This window comes from Schistocerca piceifrons, chromosome 9 (genome assembly GCF_021461385.2).
Source record: "Schistocerca piceifrons isolate TAMUIC-IGC-003096 chromosome 9, iqSchPice1.1, whole genome shotgun sequence".
Taxonomy (NCBI): Eukaryota; Metazoa; Arthropoda; class Insecta; order Orthoptera; family Acrididae; genus Schistocerca; species Schistocerca piceifrons.
Window position 1 is genome coordinate 160,168,583 of NC_060146.1, and position 18,976 is coordinate 160,187,558.

The 18,976-nt window shown below is 40.3% G+C and overlaps 1 protein-coding gene across 1 annotated transcript in view; it reads left to right on the forward strand.

Moving 5' to 3' along the window:
• LOC124717037 (uncharacterized protein CG43867) overlaps positions 1-18,976 on the forward strand; it is a 594,156-nt gene that overhangs the window by 491,568 nt on the left and 83,612 nt on the right. The window contains exons 15-17 of the mRNA XM_047243692.1: positions 1,035-1,140; positions 4,953-5,065; positions 14,069-14,278. Of these exons, the coding sequence (XP_047099648.1) occupies positions 1,035-1,140; positions 4,953-5,065; positions 14,069-14,278 (429 nt within the window). The remainder of the gene's footprint in view (positions 1-1,034; positions 1,141-4,952; positions 5,066-14,068; positions 14,279-18,976) is intronic.

Below are 18,976 nucleotides of genomic sequence, written 5' to 3' on the forward strand. Positions count from 1 at the left end.
CTGATAATGGGATCACAGAATTACTTCAAACTTTGTACAACTTTAGTAGGCCATTATAACAACATAATGTGCAAGTAGTGAGGTGGAAATTCTGAGAAAATTGCAAAAGAAGTTTTATGCATCTATTATGTGGCTTATGTATCTGTGCATAGGTACCAGACATTACAGTTCATAATGGTCTAGTGGCTATCATTCGAACTCCATAAGATGACCGTGTATGAGACGATGGATTGCCTTATATTTCATAATCTATATTTTTTTCATCACTGGTCACATTATTTAATTTATATGACATTTGAGAAGTAATATGATTAAATGAAACCGTATGTATTTGCATGAAGTTTTAGCGAATTTTTGTCTTACAATTTTTAATTAAATTTAATTATTAGAACAAACATATTTATAACTGTTGACAAAAAAATGAAGAAATGCATAGAGTTTTCATGAAAATGTATGCCTGTTGTGATTTGTGAAATTCCTTATACATTCAATCTGGTAAGGTACCAAGAACTGCTTTGCACCTTGATGCTTTGAGCTGCTGACACACAGGCAGACCCCATTTGGCATTTAACCTGTGTAGCGATGAGATGTTGTTAATGTAGCAAGAATAAATAGTGTAGATGCAAAATTTTTGAATATCACAGAATTTACACTTTCACCACAAAAATTAAGGTGACTCCTTGTTCTGTGACTGCTGCAGAGAACAAATTTCATGACAATTTGAACCATCTACTCATCCACGAACCTCTCTCAAAGTACGAACACTAACCACTCGACAACACTGACTTCTTATGGCCGGCACCTATGCATAGATACATGTTACATAACGTACGTGTAAAACTTCTCTTGCAATTTTCTCGGAATTGCCAGAATAGTGCACATTAATATTTGCACATTATGTTGTTTTAATGGCCTACTAAAGGTGTACAATGTTTGAAGTAAATCCATGATCCCAGTGTTGTGTCCCCCTTTTGTCAGATAAATGGTGAGGTACAGATTTTGCTGACAAGTGTGTTTTGCGTTGTGCCACACAGGACCAGTGGATGTACCACCTGACTGTGGTGTCTGGCGGGGGCCCGAGCGCCGGCACGCAGTACGAACAGCTCGTCCAGAAGCTGATGGAGACTGACGGGGACCCCAGTGAGTGACCCTTACCTCCACTTCCTCTGTGTGCCTCTGGCTATTTGCTAGTTAGTTAGTTGTTAGAATAGCACATATTTTACATGTTTTGTATATACTTCTGTACTATCCCCTGCCTCTCCCCAACTTGGTTCTCATCAACATCATCACCATCAGGAATTCGTTCCAGTGAGCCAGGTAGGAACTTTGTGAACGATGTATCTCCATTGATTTCTGTCCTGGTATATATTTTTCTCTCCTCTGCATTGAACATAGAGCTGACCTAAGGAATTTCATTTCACAAGCATGCATCTGACTCTCTTATTTATGGCACAGGCTTCCAGACTATACAACGTGATTTGCAGGAGGTACATTTTATACTTGGTCTGCTTAGCTCTTAAAGAACACCTTTATCCCAGACTAGATTTCCTACTTAGTGGAAGAAGTAGAATCCTTTTGCTAATCTGTTTAAGACTTCTAGTTTGGCACTTCCATCACTTAATATGACACTGCTGAGATACTCAAAACTTTTCACACATTCGGCCTTCTCTCCTTCCAGTGTGATCTTACAAGGTGTGGGTGCCCCAGCCACTCATCTTCATTCCCACTGTCTTACTCTTACTCTCAGTCAGCTTGAATTCTTTAAATTTTTTATTCCAATAATCCAGCATCCTCTGAATCTCTATTTCCGTCTGTCCTCAAATGGCGATGTCATCAGAAAAAGCAAAAGCATTGAGATCATCATTTTCTACTTCCTTAATTTCTTTCATGATTGTGTCCGAATGCTTAGCTGGGTGCTTGCCTCCCATGCTGTGGGCCCAGGTTTGGTTCCTGGCCTTATTGGAGATTTTCTCTGCTCTTGGGCTGGGTGTTGTGTTGTCCTCATCATTTCATCCATCACTGGTGCACAAGTCACCCAATGTGGTGTCACTGAAATAAGACTTGCACTTGGCGGCCGAACTTCCCCAGGTGGCGCCTCCTGGCCAACTATGTCATATGCTCATTTTTTTAAATGATTGTGTCCATAAGCATAAAGAAGAGTAACGCAAAAGTGAGCTGTGGTGTTGAACACCTTTCTTTGTCTTAAACTGTTTTGTTCTTCCACCTCCTGCTTGTACACTGCTTTCACAACCTTCATACAGTATCTGAACTTTTTAAATTAATGAATCGGTGTAATCTTACACTCCCACACATCACCACTGAATTTTTCTCTCTCTGTAAAAGTTTTGAAGTTTTGAGAGGCATAAGATAGATAAAAGAAAAATCTTTTTACTTACTTTCAATTCCTCTTGTTGCTGGCTGCAGTTAGGGGTACATTCTTGAGGCTGAAATTTTGATTTTGTGGATTCCAGTTGACTAAATAACTGATGAAGATTTGCCTGTCTTACTCTTGAATTTTATTCTTCGTCACATTTTTCAGTATCACACTGTCTTTACGATTTCCACTTCTATAACATCACAAATTACATTGTTAGCGTCAGTCATAAAAATACATCAAATTCCATCAGAGGCATGCCCACTACTACTTACATTCTACAGTACTAACAACATTACAAAGAGTTTACAAACTTTCTTGATGAAATAAGACTTTTCACCAAATAATGTCATTATTTTATAAATGAGTCCAGAAATAAATTTAATAAATATCATCAGATTGTGCAATTAAAAGTAGGAATTTTTAAGTATGCAAAATATTTTGCAATTTCAAACATTTCTAACAGAAGCGTAATTTTAACTGTTAGTCCATATTGATTGTAACAAATTAATTTCTTTTTATACATTTTAACCTGAAATATAATGCATTGTATACAAAATCATATGAAATTCATTTAGTTAAACAGCTGAGATAATGCTTTTCATTATTATGACTCCGCTCAAAGAAAATGTAAATAAATAAAAAATATATAAATGTTCACCTATACAAGTTATGTGGTATCGACTATTTGTATAAAAAAACGATAATGTTAGAGGAAGGTGTCCCATTGCAAGGGACATTATGTTTTCTCAAGCATTCCCATATTTTACCCCTTGGTACACTGTCATATGTTTTTTCCAAATCCAGGAACACTGTTATCAGGTCCTTTCCTTTTCCACAATATTTCTCCATTAACTGACCGATGGAAAAAATGAGGCCTGTTGTTCCCCTCTTACTTCAGAATCCATGATGTTGTTCCTCAAATTCATGTTCTGGCTTTTTCTGGGTCTCTGTTCTGTGATCGTTTGGATTACAACAAGCCAATGTGATAGCAAAGTAATTTCTTAGTAATTGCGCACTTCTTTTTACTTTCTATCTTAACCAATAGTGTTATAAATCCTATTCTCCAGTCATTCAGATTTTGTTCTGTTGTGTGAGAAAATGAGTTGTCTGTAATATGGCCTCAATAGGAAAAGGGGAAGGGATGCCCCTTAGCAAGAAAGGGTTGGGGAGGGGGGGGGGGGGGGGGGGGGGGTTAGAGAGAGTACATAAAAATTATTTTATTTCTCAACTCAAAACAAAAAGTATTGCACAATAATTCATTAACCACTAACTTTATTTTTATCATCAACCAGGTGAGATACGTACGACATTCTACAGAGATTACACTAAAGAAAATTGCCCCACTTCTGCCAGCAGATTGCTGTATATCAGTGGAGTAATAAAGGGCACTGAGCATTTTGGCGGGGCAGGGGGGGGGGGGGGGGGGAGAGTACACCCCATTACTGATTTTCATAAGGCTAATTGAAAATATACATACGATTGTAACCTATATTGCTAATTTCAGCGTGCAGTGTGTTCTAGGTCATAGGACATGTATTCTACTCACATATGAGATTTATGTACAAGGCAAATCTGCTATACAAGAATCTACACTTGTTCTATAAACAGAGATTTCACAAAACACAGCTTACCCTGTTTGTCACCAGCCCATCTCAAAAGGAAGAGGGAAGGAGGACAGTGTTTAACGACCTGTCAACATCAAGGCCATTAGAGACAGAGCACAGGCTCACGTTGGGTCAAGAATGGTTCAAAGGAACCATCCCAGCATTTACCTGGAACAATTTAAAGAAGTCATGGAAAACTTAAATCTGGATGACTGAATGCTGATTTGCCCAGCAAAAATTGCCAACCCGTTAAAAAAGTGCCCTATAAGAGCCAGACTAATGTTTATTCATCCACAGATCATGGCATTAGATGTGGCAGCTTAATACAACAGTAAATACAACCAAACGTTAACAAAAACTCAGTGATATAATTACTTAAAGGTTTAGTTGATTCCAAAACTAACATCACACTACTGATACACTTTATATTGTAACATGTTAATTTAGGGTTGACTGTATCTACTATGAATATCAGTTGTGATATTTGCACACACTGATGACATTACAGGCCCATCTTTTTGGCTGACATCAGGGCCATGGTGATAACCCTGGCTCTCCATTGCTTCACTGTTTGTTCCCAGCTGTCTGTCTGAAAAGTTGAGGAAACCTCTCTCCATAATGAAAGATATATTTAGTCCAGGAAGATGAAAAGAGGTTGCCATTTTCTGTCACTGACCTTCAGCGTACAGTTTTCCATTAATATGCATAATACACTACTCTATGCTGAAAGTACTGAGATACTCATTTTTTTTTCAATTTTTACCTAACCCAATGTTTTTTATTAACCCCTGCTTGTGTTAATTCAGTAATTCTTTATTGAACAGTGTGTATTATTTAAGAAGTGTGAATTTTTAAACACATTGCTTTTGGATGTGTCTCTAATCACTGTAGGCAATGCACAGTGAATGCACAGTGTGGTATTATTGTAAGTGCATGCTCTGAGGCTTTGAAAGACATTCGGTGTTTTGCAGACTGCGTGCTGTGGAGGCACCCGCACTTGCTGCACAGCAAAGAGTGCATTGCCTCACCACTGACCACGCTGTCATCCGAGACGATACAGGCTGAGGCCATCAAGCTGTTCAAGGTGACTCATCATTCTAAAAAATGAAAGTAAAGTATTTGTGATAAGGTCAACCAGAGAGGGTGTTTAGTGTTCTGCATGAGAGGAGAAAGGATTTCTGTGTGTGTGCATGTGTGATTTAATACATAACTAGTATCATTCCATAGCACTTAAAACTATCTTGTTATTCCCATATCCATAAATCTCTTTCTTGAAAGATGACATTACTTATGGTGAAGCTGTACATTTATGTTTAAGCCACTACTGGTCACTAGTCATTTTCAAGTGGAAGAGTGGACAAGTGTATGTCATATGCCACATAGATGTCAACCAGGGCATCTAGTCATGCATTTAATTGCTCATTCCATAATTGTGATAGTATGACCCCTAAAAATTGTTTGTTTGTCAGAATGAGTGAAAATATATACTGTGCAAGACTCATGCCTACTTATGGATCAGTTGTGTGAGACATTATATAATTAGATGCCCAAGTTGTGGTTTCGATCTCATGTGAATTGTCTGCTTGAAAATAGCTATACTGTGTGCTTCTGGAGGAATAGCAAATATTTTACGAGATTGTCAGACTCATAAAGGGGCAGACATGGCAGCAAGTACTTTGGTGGAGGCCCCAGTACAACAAATAGAAACACACAAAAGGAAATAGAAGTATAAGGAGTACTCTTCTTTTTTGTAACAGGTTTGGGGGGGGGGGGGGGGGGGGGGTTGAGTAATCCCTTAGAACCATACCACTCTTTTATTAGAGAAGGACCTGTCTCAAAAGCTAGAACTCCCCCCCCCCCCCCTATATTTTTTTAACTTAGGAATATTCTTACTAATAGTCTGCTGTCTTCAGCCTTGATATTTTAGTTATCTGTAGGTTCAATAATTTGCAGAGCTCCTACTTTCGAGGACTCTGTAAACATTTTTTGGGGCAACATGTACTTCAATTTATCACCTAGCATTCCGTGGGTGGTGCAGTTATTAAATAAATGTATTGTGCATTACACTGGAGGGTCATTACCTTGCAGGTTATGCACATAAGAACAGTCTGAACTGATATCATTTCATATACTGCATTCTCATCGATTCCATCCTGATCGATTGATTCATTACATTTTAGTGCATTTAATTAATTTCAGACACAGTTGTAAATTATTCCAGGAAAATGTGTCACACAAAATTAAAGAATGAGTGAGGATTTATTAGTGACTGCTATCAGTTGGCCATAAAATGTTTGTCTTCTATTATGATGAAAAACTTCCACATTTGCAGTTGCACTTCAAGTAATTTAACATAATTATTACTGCCGTCTGTGATACAGATGACAATTCATGATTCAAGGATTTATTCTAGTAGAAAATGTCCCATTACTCCTGTCACTTTCACAATAATTAGACTGCTACTCACCATAAAGATGACACATTGAGTTGCAGGCAGGCACAATGAAAAGATTGTTAGACATCTAGGTTCTGCCCAAACCCTTTGAAAAGAAAACACACACATATTCATGCAAGCAAGCATGCCATCTCTGCTTGCTCATATGACTGTGTGTGTGTGTGTGTGTGTGTGTGTGTGTGTGTGTGTGTGCGTGTGTGTGTGTGCGCGCACACGTGTGTGTCTTCTTTTCTGAAGAAGGATTTGGCCAAAAGCTAAATGTGTCAGTCTTTTCATTGTGGCTGTCTGCAATTCAGTGTGTTGTCATTATGATGAGTAGCAATTATCTTTTTCCTAATATTGTTGACAGTCCAATGCAGAATTTCCATTATTTGACTTTTTCAGTAGTGCTGTTCATATATCCTCATATTTGGGCCTGTGCATAAGCACACAAGTTTGCAGTAAAAGGAACAAATTTCATGTCAAACCCACAGCTTTTGGTCAGTTGTAAACAATTTCTTTATTTATTTGCATTTATATAATCTTGCAGAGCTATCAATTCATAGGTGAGTATTAAACAATTTCTGAGGCAAGTTCTACTGAATTTTGTATGTTGTGTTGTTTTGGCTAGCTGAACTGACTTGTTGGAAGTGTAAGTGCAAATGTAGATGTTGCTCACTGAGGAAGGCAATGATCATGTGCCCAGATGTTGGTAAGCACTAATTGTTTGTTATTTTTGTCTGACACACTTTACCCATAACACAAACAAATGTGTTATTCAAAATGGTTCAAATGGCTCTGAGCGCTATGGGACTCAACATCTGAGGTCATCAGTCGCCTAGAACTTAGAACTACTTAAACCTAACTAACCTAAGGACATCACACACATCCATACCCAAGGCAGGATTTGAATCTGCGTCCGTAGCGGTCACACGGTTCCAGACTGAAGCGCCTAGAACCGCTCGGCCACACCAGCTGGCTGTTGTTCTTACATGTGATCTGATGATTAGCAGCTGTATAGAACACTATTCCAAATTATTCACTGAACGTGAATTTCATTATGTAAGTTGTAGTGGGTATATGCTGAGGTGACACAAAAGTCATGGGATACCTCCCAATCATGTTGGACCTCATTTTGCCTGGCTTAGTGTGGCAGCTCGACATGGCATAGATTCAACAAGCTGTTGGAAGCCCATGACAGAAATATTGAGCCATGCTGCCTCTATATCTGTCCATAATTGTGAAAGTGTTGCTGGTGCAGGATTTTGTGCATGAACTAACCTCTCGATAATGTTCCAGAAATGTTTGATGAGATTTGTATCGGCGAATCTGGGTGGCCAAAGCATTCACCTCAACTGTCCAAAATGTTCTTTAAACCAATTGCAAACAGTTGTGACCCAGTGGCATGACATATTGTCATCCATAAAAATTCCGTTGTTGTTTGCGAACGTGAAGCCCATGAGTGGCTGCAAACGATCTCCAAGTAGCCGAACATAACCATTTCCAGTCAATGATCGCTGCAGTTGGACCAGAGAATCCAGTCCATTCCATCCAAACACAGCCCACACCATTATGGAGCCACCACCAGCTTGCACAGTGCCTTGTTGACAACTCGGGTCCACCGCTTCGTGGAGTACGCGCCACTCTCGAACCCCCACCATCAGCTCTCACCAACTTAAACTGGGACTCATCAGGCCACAGTTTTCCAATTGTCCAGTGTCCAAACAGTATGTTCATGAGCCCAGGAGAGGCACTGCAGTCAGTGTCATGCTGGTAGCAAAGGGACTCGTGTCAGGCATTTGTTGCCATAGTCAATTAACACCAAATTTTGCCACACTGTCCTAATGGATATGTTCGACATACACCCCACATTGATTTCTGCAGTTATTTCACGCAGTGTTGCTTGTCTGTTTGCATTGATAACTATATGCAAATGCTGCTGCTTTTAGTCATTAAGTGAAGACCGTCAGCTACTGTGTTGTCCACGGTGAGAGTTAATGCCTGAAATGTGGTATTCTCAGCACACTCTTGACACTGTAGATCTCAGAATACTGAATTCCCTAATGATTTATGAAGTGTAATGCCCCATGCATCTACCTCTGATTGCCATTCCTCATTCAGAATCTGTTAATTCCTGTCGTGCAACCATAATTACGTTGGACACCTTTTCACACGAATCACCAGAGTACGAATGACAGCTCCACCAATGAACTGCACTTAATACCTTACATATGTGATAATACCGCCACCTGTGCATATTGATATCCCATGACTTTTGTCACGTCAGGGTAGATGTATTAACCCACAGTGACGTATGAAAATATGAGACTTGAATCCAGATGTCCTACTAACTATGAGTGGTCTCCTTGACCACTCTGGCTATCCATGCACACTTCCCAGCCCGATCCAAATCTCCATGTGTCACAGTCCACATTCTTATGTTTTTATTAAAAATGAAACTCCTCCAGCTGTACTTAAGATTTCATATGTATTTGGCTACTAGTTTTGATGTTGCGTCAACGCCATCTTCTGGCCCGTACACTTTGATGACATCGATTGTGTGTGGCTGAGTACTAGAAGTCCACGGTGAGACCAATACGTGCTCCACATGGATGGCAGGCAATAACTAGTGTTGTTGTGGCAATAGTTACTGCCCGCCATCCACGTGAAGCACATATTGGTCTCACCGCAGAATTCTAGTACTCAGCCACACACAACTGATATCATCAAAGTGTATGGGCCTGAAGATGGCATTGACGCAGTCTCGAAACTAGTAGCCAAATAAATATGAAATCGTAAGTACGGCTAGAGGAGTTTCATTTTTAATAAAAATTATACAAGCTGATGTCCCACCATCATCCAATTTAAATATGGGTGTACAAAGACATTCTTATATAATCTTATGTATGTCTCCCTGTTTAATCTCACATTACTTGGTACCCACTTAGAGAGAATGACACTGCCAGTGGGAATCAAGACATTTTTATTATCATATGCCCTGTTCAGCTTATGAAACTTACGAGGTAGGTTGCAGAAGTTTCTGGCCTGACACATTTTTAAAGCTGTAAAAATAAAACAGTGATGCTTCTTTTCAATGTAATCACCCTTTATTTCAATACACTTTTCACACCTGTGAATTAACAACTCTGTGCCTTTCAAAAAGTAATATGATTTTTTATTGGCAAAACGTCCTATTACAGCAGCTTTCACTTCATCATCATCATCAAATTTCTTTCCTTGAAGATCTTTCTTTTGTTTGGAGAAGAGACAGTTGTCACTTGGGGCTAGATCTGGACTGCAGGATGGGTGGTCAATCTCCTGGAAGCCACATTCCGTTACTTTGCCTTTCACAGTTGCCACCACGTGCACTGGTGCATGTCGTGGAGAAGATATACATCATGTGACAGCCTTCCTTGCCCCTTAGGTTTAATAGAGTTTTGTAGTTTGTGAAGAAGTGAAGCATAGCATTGTTCATTCACAGTGGTATTCCTTTCTTGAGATCAACTAATTCCTCTGGAATCCCAGACGATTGTTGCCATGACCTTCTTTGTGAACTGGTGGAGCTTCACCTGGTTTACACTATCTGACAGCTTCTCTTGCTGACTGAGGATCACAATAAAGAATCATATTTCCATCCCCTGTAACAATGAATTCCAGTAGTTCTTTCTGGTTGCCGTGGCACAACTCCGAAAACATGGTGCACGTGCTGCTCCTTCTGCAGTGCAGAGAGAAGCCTAGGCACCCATCTTGCACTGACCTTTCTCATGTGCAAATGATCATGCATGATCCAGAGAATTGTTGTTTTTAGGTGACTTAATCTTGATGCAGTTTCCTTGAGTTTCAACCAACTGTCACTAAGAACTTCACTTTCAACAATAATGATGGTTTCCTCAGTCACCACCTCAACAGATCAACCAACATGTGAATCATCAGCAATGCTCTCTCTGCCTGGACTGAACTGTTTATATCATTCCTTCACTGTGGAGTATGCAGAGGAAGCATCATCATAAATACCATCCAAGCAGACTTTGATTTCAGCTGGTGCAAATCCTTTTTATGTCTGAAACTTTGTCACTGCACAGTACTCGATTTTGTCTGTTGCACCACAGCAGCAAGAATCTTCTTGCTCAAATGAGTGCCACCATTTAACTGAGGCTAGTAGCAGGCTGCAATTCATGTGTGCATCTACTGACGGATGTTGCTAGCTTCCCTCAAAGGCACTTTAACCTTCACACTTGTAGTCAAGGTCTGACCGGAAACTTCTGGAATCCATCTCCTACATATGATTTGACAGTTAGCAGCTGTATGAAGTGTTATTCCAAATTATTCATTGAATGAGAACTTCAAGACATTAGATGCAGTGGGAATAGATGTATTACCCAGCTGTGACATATGAAAGTTCATGCTGGTAGTGTCATTCTCCCTAAATGGGAATCAAGTAATGTTACAAGCTTAAAAAGGGAGATGTACATAAGGCTATGTTTTAAGCACATGGATTGTGACATGTAGGCTTTTGGTTGGGCCAGGAAGCATGCATGGATAGCTCAAGTGATTAAGACGAGTGCTCGGATAGCAGAAATCCGGGTTCAAGTCACAGCACAGCACAATTTTTTACGTGTGCTGATTGGGTAATACACTTATATCCATTGTAGCTGATGTCATGAAATTCACATTCAGTGAATGATTTGGAATAGCTGTGTTTTTCATTACTACTAGGTGTAAATCGAAAGCCATTGAAATGGAATTGTAATTTCAAAACATGCTAAACTTGCAGAGAATAATAAAACATTGTGGCTGAAGGTGGTGTATTGTCAGTAAAAATACCTTGAATCTTGAAGCTTCAACCACAGACAGCTCATGACAAAATGTCTGATATTAACATTATTTTTATATGATTTTATCAATGAAAGATGTCACTGTGCATCTGGGATCCAATGAAAATGCTGAGACACAGGCTTGCTATTATTTGATTCCTCCTTCTGGAGCCTTTGAACAGTAGATCATTTATATTCAATTCGATGTGAATTTTGTATCCAACTGTAGCAGCTCTGCTTTCACCATTCAGATTCACAGATAATCAAATAATTATGTATTTTTCTTACTTTCTCTTCCTTTCTTTAATCAGATTGTTAGTTTCTTTGTTACCTCATTAATACCTCGATTTATTATATGAATATGTGGTGTCTATTCTTCCAGACATGTCCAAAATAGCCATACATTCATATAATTGATTCGCCTTGATGGGCAATGAATCCATAACCTTCATTTGGATGCACAGTATCTTTTGACCCCCTGCAGGAATCTAAAATCAGCAACCATGGAGGAAACTTGAAACTTTCTGGCAGATTAAAACTGTGTGCCCGACCGAGACTCGAACTCGGGACCTTTGCCTTTCGCGGGCAAATGCTCTACCATTTGAGCTACCGAAGCACGACTCACGCCCGGTTCTCACAGCTTTACTTCTGCCAGTATCTCATCTCCTACCTACCAAACTTTACAGAAGCTCTCCCGCGAACCTTGCAGAACTAGCACTCCTGAAAGAAAGGATACTGTGGAGACATGGCTTAGCCACAGCCTGGGGGATGTTTCCAGAATGAGATTTTCACTCTGCAGCAGAGTGTGCGCTGATCTGAAACTTCCTGGCAGATTAAAATTGTGTGCCTGACCGAGACTCGAACTCGGGACCTTTGCCTTTCGCGGGCAAGTGCTCTACCATCTGAGCTAACAAAGCACGACTCACACCCGGTCCTCACAGCTTTACTTCTGCCAGTATCTCATCTCCTACCTTCCAAACTTTACAGAAGCTCTCCGGCGAACCTTGCAGAACTAGCACTCCTGAAAGAAAGGATACTGTGGAGACATGGCTTAGCCACAGCCTGGGGGATGTTTCCAGAATGAGATTTTCACTCTGCAGCAGAGTGTGTGCTGATCTGAAACTTCCTGGCAGATTAAAACTGTGTGCCCGACCGAGACTTGAACTCCGGACCTTTGCCTTTCGCGGGCAAGTGCTCTACCATCTGAGCTACCAAAGCACGACTCACGCCCGGTCCTCACAGCTTTACTTCTGCCAGTATCTCATCTCCTACCTACCAAACTTTACAAAAGCTCTCCCGCGAACCTTGCAGAACTAGCACTCCTGAAAGAAAGGATACTGTGGAGACATGGCTTAGCCACAGCCTGGGGGATGTTTCCAGAATGAGATTTTCACTCTGCAGCAGAGTGTGCGCTGATCTGAAACTTCCTGGCAGATTAAAATTGTGTGCCTGACCGAGACTCGAACTCGGGACCTTTGCCTTTCGCGGGCAAGTGCTCTACCATCTGAGCTAACAAAGCACGACTCACACCCGGTCCTCACAGCTTTACTTCTGCCAGTATCTCATCTCCTACCTTCCAAACTTTACAGAAGCTCTCCGGCGAACCTTGCAGAACTAGCACTCCTGAAAGAAAGGATACTGTGGAGACATGGCTTAGCCACAGCCTGGGGGATGTTTCCAGAATGAGATTTTCACTCTGCAGCAGAGTGTGTGCTGATCTGAAACTTCCTGGCAGATTAAAACTGTGTGCCCGACCGAGACTTGAACTCCGGACCTTTGCCTTTCGCGGGCAAGTGCTCTACCATCTGAGCTACCAAAGCACGACTCACGCCCGGTCCTCACAGTTTTACTTCTGCCAGTATCTCATCTCCTACCTTCCAAACTTTACAGAAGCTCTCCGGTGAACCTTGCAGAACTAGCACTCCTGAAAGAAAGGATACTGCGGAGACATGGCTTAGCCACAGCCTGGGGGATGTTTCCAGAATGAGATTTTTACTCTGCAGCGGAGTGTGCGCTGATATGAAACTTCCTGGCAGACTAAAACTGTGTGCCCGACCGAGACTTGAACTCGGGACCTTTGCCTTTCGCGGGCAAGTGCTCCACCATCTGAGCCACCAAAGCACGACTCACGCCCGGTCCTCACAGCTTTACTTCTGCCAGTATCTCGTCTCCTACCTTCCAAACTTTCATTCTGGAACCATGGAGGACATGGATAGGGCTGCGGAGAGGTGATGCTAGGTGGAAATATGGGTCAGCTGCAGAATGTGCCAAGATAGTCCATGCAGTTGCAATAAACAATGTGTCTGGATGGTGGAGTGGTTAACGCAACTGTCTAGAAAGCGGGAGATCCTCGGTTCAAGTCAAAGTCTAGTACACATTTTCACTCGTCACTGCCGATTCCGCATAAAGTCTCAATGCAGCTGATATCATCAATTTCTTCCCTTCCCTTTTCTTTCTCCCCCCTCCACCTTCAATAAAAATAACACTTTCGTTTATTCTAGAGAAACGTGTACTAGTTTACAACCTGGTGTTCTTTCATGAGCGATAGCTAGCTAGACTTCTACTAACTGTTCATATTATTGTCCCACTATGCAATACATTTGTTCTAACACACATTCACTCATTTCTGGATAACTAGGCCACAGAAATTTTCACAATATTAATGTGTTTGGGAAATATCCTAAATTTAATTTTGCCAAATTCTGTACCATGTTGTGGTATCTGCTGTGAGCTGCACCTGCTGTGGGTAAGTACTGACCAGAGTGATAAGCAGGTAAAATTGTGACCAGTCACAGTAGTCGGCATGAGGCTGACCGTGTGTCTGCTGTCGGTGTTGCAGTCGTGCCAGCTGTTCATCTCGGTGGCGCTGGACAGTGCGGGTATCGACTACCACGTGGTGCTGGCCCAGAATGCTCTCCAGCAGTGCCTCGACATGCCGGAGCTCCAGTCAGAGCTGATTTGTGCACTCGTCAAGCAGACGTCACGCCACACGCACCACCGCCTGGGGGTCCAGGTAAACAGGGCCGCCAACAAGCTTAAGCACTCGCGCGTAAGTGTCGTCACGTCTGCTTTCTCGCTCGTTGCTCGGTGCCTGCCTGCGCGCCGTTCCTGCAGTTGAGAATTCTCCCCTCCTCTGTTCCCCGGTCCCCTGTACCTCCTCTCCTCTTCTCCCTCCAGAAGGCAAAGCAATGGTCCTCTGCCCGAGTGAGTGTTTGGGACAGTAAATGAAGTCTGTCAGTTTTTCTCCTTCTTTGGAGCCAATACGGGTGTCATTAAATTAGTAACAGTCGGGGAGAAAATTTAAACTTAATTGTAATCCTTTAGTTGTAATAATCAATGATGATAGTAACATGAAACCTGGCAGTTTCAGGTAGAAGTAGGTCACAGTAGTTAGGCAGAGATGAGGATAATTTCATAGGATACATCAGCTTTGAGAGTTGCAACAAACCAGTCCTGGGACTGAAGATCACAGTGACAACATCAACAACAACATTCTGTGTTTTAAACAATGCCTCTACATCATCCAGAATCTGCTGAGCAATGGGAGAAATGATGGCAACTAGAGAAATTAGAGAGACTGGCTAGACGGGTGACAAGCATTCTCAAGAGAGTATAATGTTGTAAGTGTCACAGTTTGATGATGTGAAAATTGCTAAAAACTGAACAGTGCAGAAGGAAAGGAACAGGAATTTTTGTAAGGTAACTGATGTGGTAAAATAACTTTTCTCAGTTTGATGGGGAAAAAAATTCTCACATTTTCAGTTAAAAATGTTTCATTTCAATTTTTCCAGTTAAAAATTAATGACTTATAAATTACAAATAATCGCTGTGATTAGATATTTGACTGAAGAACACATTTGCTCACTTTCATGGCAAAATGTCTCTCAGGTGGTTCAGACTACGCATCCGGTGTACGAGACCGCAGTGCTTGTCACAATAAGTTCACCTTGATTGTTATTTAGGTGGATGCGACAGTCTCTTCCGAAGAGGGAAGCGAAAATCGTGACTTATGTGGGTCATCACCAAATGCAGAAATATTTTAAGGTACTCAAAGTATACCAATATGAGATGTGAAAGTACTTGGAACTAGCTATCAACTATTTTTAATGTTGCAGATAGTAAATCAAAGGCAGTTGATCCCTCCTTTTCCACTACTTTTCATGCAAAAAGATTGTTTTTGGTCTTTGGTTTGCAAATCACAACATTTTCACTTAGATGCTGAGAAACATCTCTAATTAAATTTAGAAGAGTATCCATAAAAAGATATATTTCTTGTGCATGTATGCTATCATACAAAATCTCTCTCTTTCCTGTTCAACTTGTCACTGGCGACCACACTGTATCAGTGACATCATTGAACTAGTGCAATGTAACAAAAACATTCGAGATAAAAATATTTAGTTTAAATTTCTTTAGTCTTCGAGGACAATTTTGTTCAGTCACCCTTCAAAAATTCTTTAGCTGACATCCTCTTCCTTTCAGGTTCCCTGTTCAGTCTTCCAGGTTTACCTAAAAAAGGATCAATGCCTGATTTTTACGAGAGAGGGCTGGTACAAAAGGTCTGGGACCCAGTGCAGGCTTGGGAGGAATTGAGTGCAAGGAAAATACTGAGAAGAAATGAAATTAGTGCACAGAAAGAGAAACAAAAGATAATTAACATAATACAATAGCAGACACACACATAAAAAGACTACTTGTGGAATCTGTAAACTTAGGAGGAGGCAAAACAGTTGGCCATTTGCTATTTCAGATGCTGAAGTTCCAGTACTGCTGACAGGCACAGTAATAGTACAAAAGTCATAGTGACTGATCCCTCCTTCTCAACCCTGTCCCTCTTTCCTCCATGATGAGGAACTGTCAGTTCTGAAAACTTGGAATATGTTTGTTTCTACTTTTAATGTGTCTGTTGGCAGTAATGGAGTTCCTGAAAGTAAGTACTGGCTAGCCACACCATGCCCTTGTAATTTTAATAAAAAGACCATCACCATTTTTTCATCTCAGGGGTGACAGACAGAGTCACTAGAGGCATTAAGTAAGGTGCCAGCTTGGGGGTAAATCAACAGTGCAGGCCTGCTGTGAGCAGTGGATGAAGTTTCAAAAAACTGTTACTGACTGTGTCTCATGTTCAAAGCTGATGTTTTTGTCAAGTTTGGCTTATGTTTATCATACCTTATTTTCAGAGCTGATGTTTTAGTCAAGTTTGGTTTATATATACATTTGCTGTCAACAGATAGTTTGGGATTTCTTTTTGTTTATCTCTCTATTTTTTCATTTGTGAGTTTCATTTCTGCGTTGATAACAATAAAAGATTTTAAAGAGAATCAGCAGTTACTGAATCTGCTAATCAGGGAACCTTTATGTAACAATATTTATTTGTATGTTATTAAAAGGCACTTAAAGAAGGAGAACTTCAATCCATTGCTACTGTTTTATCCAATTATGACTTTATCTACTCTGATTGTTGCTTTGTCTCTCCTTCCTTTTTTTATGAACACACCTTTTAACCTGAACAATACAAACATACTGACATTTATATTTATTTATATATTTTTTAAAATATGGTTTATTTTGCATTGTACGTTTGTAAATTTTGTTAGTTAAATATTTCTAAATGAAACATTAAAAAATGGAAGAATAAATTTCTGCACAATCTCGTGCAGCTATTGTAACATTAGGTCTAACTTGTATTGCATATTGAGTAGTCTGTTTGCAGTTATAATTTCTTTTCTACATTATCAGTAATTCCTTATATCTGCCACCCCATTCTCCACAGAAATTTAGTGCTTTCCATTTGACTTATACCATCTGGTGCCTCTTGTTTTCGAAACTGTAGAATCATTGACAGTGGATGATAGCATTTTGTGCTGGGGTCATCACTAAACAATTCCGGATACCATTGACTGCTGTGTTACTATATAGTGTTTCTGAGTAAGGGATTAATTACTTGGCACTTAGCTTCCTCTTCATTAGAACATTTTCTTATTAACAGCTAAAATGTGTTTGTGCAGCAGTCTCTCCAAAGGACTCTGTACACACCAAAATAAGGGAATAAAATATGAATTTGCCGTCTATGTTCCATTTATATCTTGATGACATTTATTTCAGTGAAATTGAAATTAATTTAATCTGTTGTTGAACTTTCAGGGCTATCACACAAATGTAATTATACTTTTAACATATTTTTCAAAGTTCAAAACTGCTTACACATACGAGCGTGTTTTGTAGCTTTTTGTTCTTGCTATACTCTTGGCTTTCTCATTCTGCTACGAGCTGTATGCACTTAAATCTCAGCTCAAAATCTATGCAAGCTACATGTGGCACGCTAAACTTGTCTCATAAGCTATGCCTGCATACCTGTCAGAGCTCAAATATAACATCAGCCAAAGTGCTATATCTGCACCTTCCTCGGGATTAACTTACCTACAATTTAGAATGAAAACATGCACGTATTATAAAACTGATGAGATTGCCTACTAAAGTGACAGAAAAATGAATATAATGAGAAATACCTTCTATAGTCAGAAAGCATGACTGGAATGGCTGCATTTACATTGCAGGAATTCCCATGTCATAGGATTTACAAAAACCAGTAAGTATTTAAAGTTTCCATTTCCCTTGCTCCATTTGGGATGCATTCACACCCATCTCTGAGAGTTGGACATTTCACCCTATGGTGTGTGTGTGATAGAGAGGGCTTCCAGTAAGACTCTCATTTTCCTCCTCTAGTGTTCAATCCAGTAATGGTATGCAGTAAGAATGAGTGCTGGTAAGCATTTAGATTACCCATAATGTTTCTGATTTTCTCATCCCAGTCATTCTGCGAGGTGTATGTGGTTAGGAAGTAGTATGCTGTATGTAATTGAAACAGTTTTCTATGCCAGTTTCTGATTTATTGTACCATTACACTTTTCGATGATTGTCATCATTGCCTCCAGGTGAAAAATTATGTATTTCTACTCCAGCAGGCCAAGTGCAAAACAGCTTTTGTTTTCTCTTTTGGGGTAAATTAAGTGTCTTTGTATGGAAGAACAGTGAACAAATCACATACAGTGGGGAGTACATACAAAAAAATAGCAGTGTGCAGCATCTTTCTTTCTTTCCTTCCTTTTTTTATAAATAGCTGCAAAACCCATCAATGGTTGATTACAGGATTGTTGAACAACCACTGGAAGCAGTCACATCAATTAAATTCTTGGGAATATGCATAAGGAATGGTTTAAAGTGTAATGATTGTATAAAAGTAACCATCCATGGTCTAGGGATAGCATCTTTGATTACTAATCAAAACTCCCTTGCTCCTGGCTTCAACCACGCAGTTGAGCACCCCACAAACCAAACATCATCAGCATCCTGGGTTCGAACTCTGCTGCTGCTTAAATTTTGAGTAAAAATCATCAGTAATGGTGACTGAAGACTTCTGGCATAGAAGTAAACATCATTCAGCCAACGGCCTTGTCAAAGAGGGCTGAGGAGTGGACAGAGGTTCAGGGCACTCTCTTGCCCTTGGGATGGGAAACTGCCCTGAAGGTGGAAGAATCAGGAGTGATCAATGGTGTGAGGATGCTGATGGCAGTGGAAACCACTGTGGTAAAGGCACATACTGAGTATCCACAGGAGATGTGGCCTGTAATTGGAAAACTGTCATGATGATCTCTCCATTGGCCAAAGGTTCCAGATTAGTCACCCATTTATATCTCCAGGAGGCGACTGTGAAAGGTGAGGTAATAATGAGCAACAGGCTGAATAA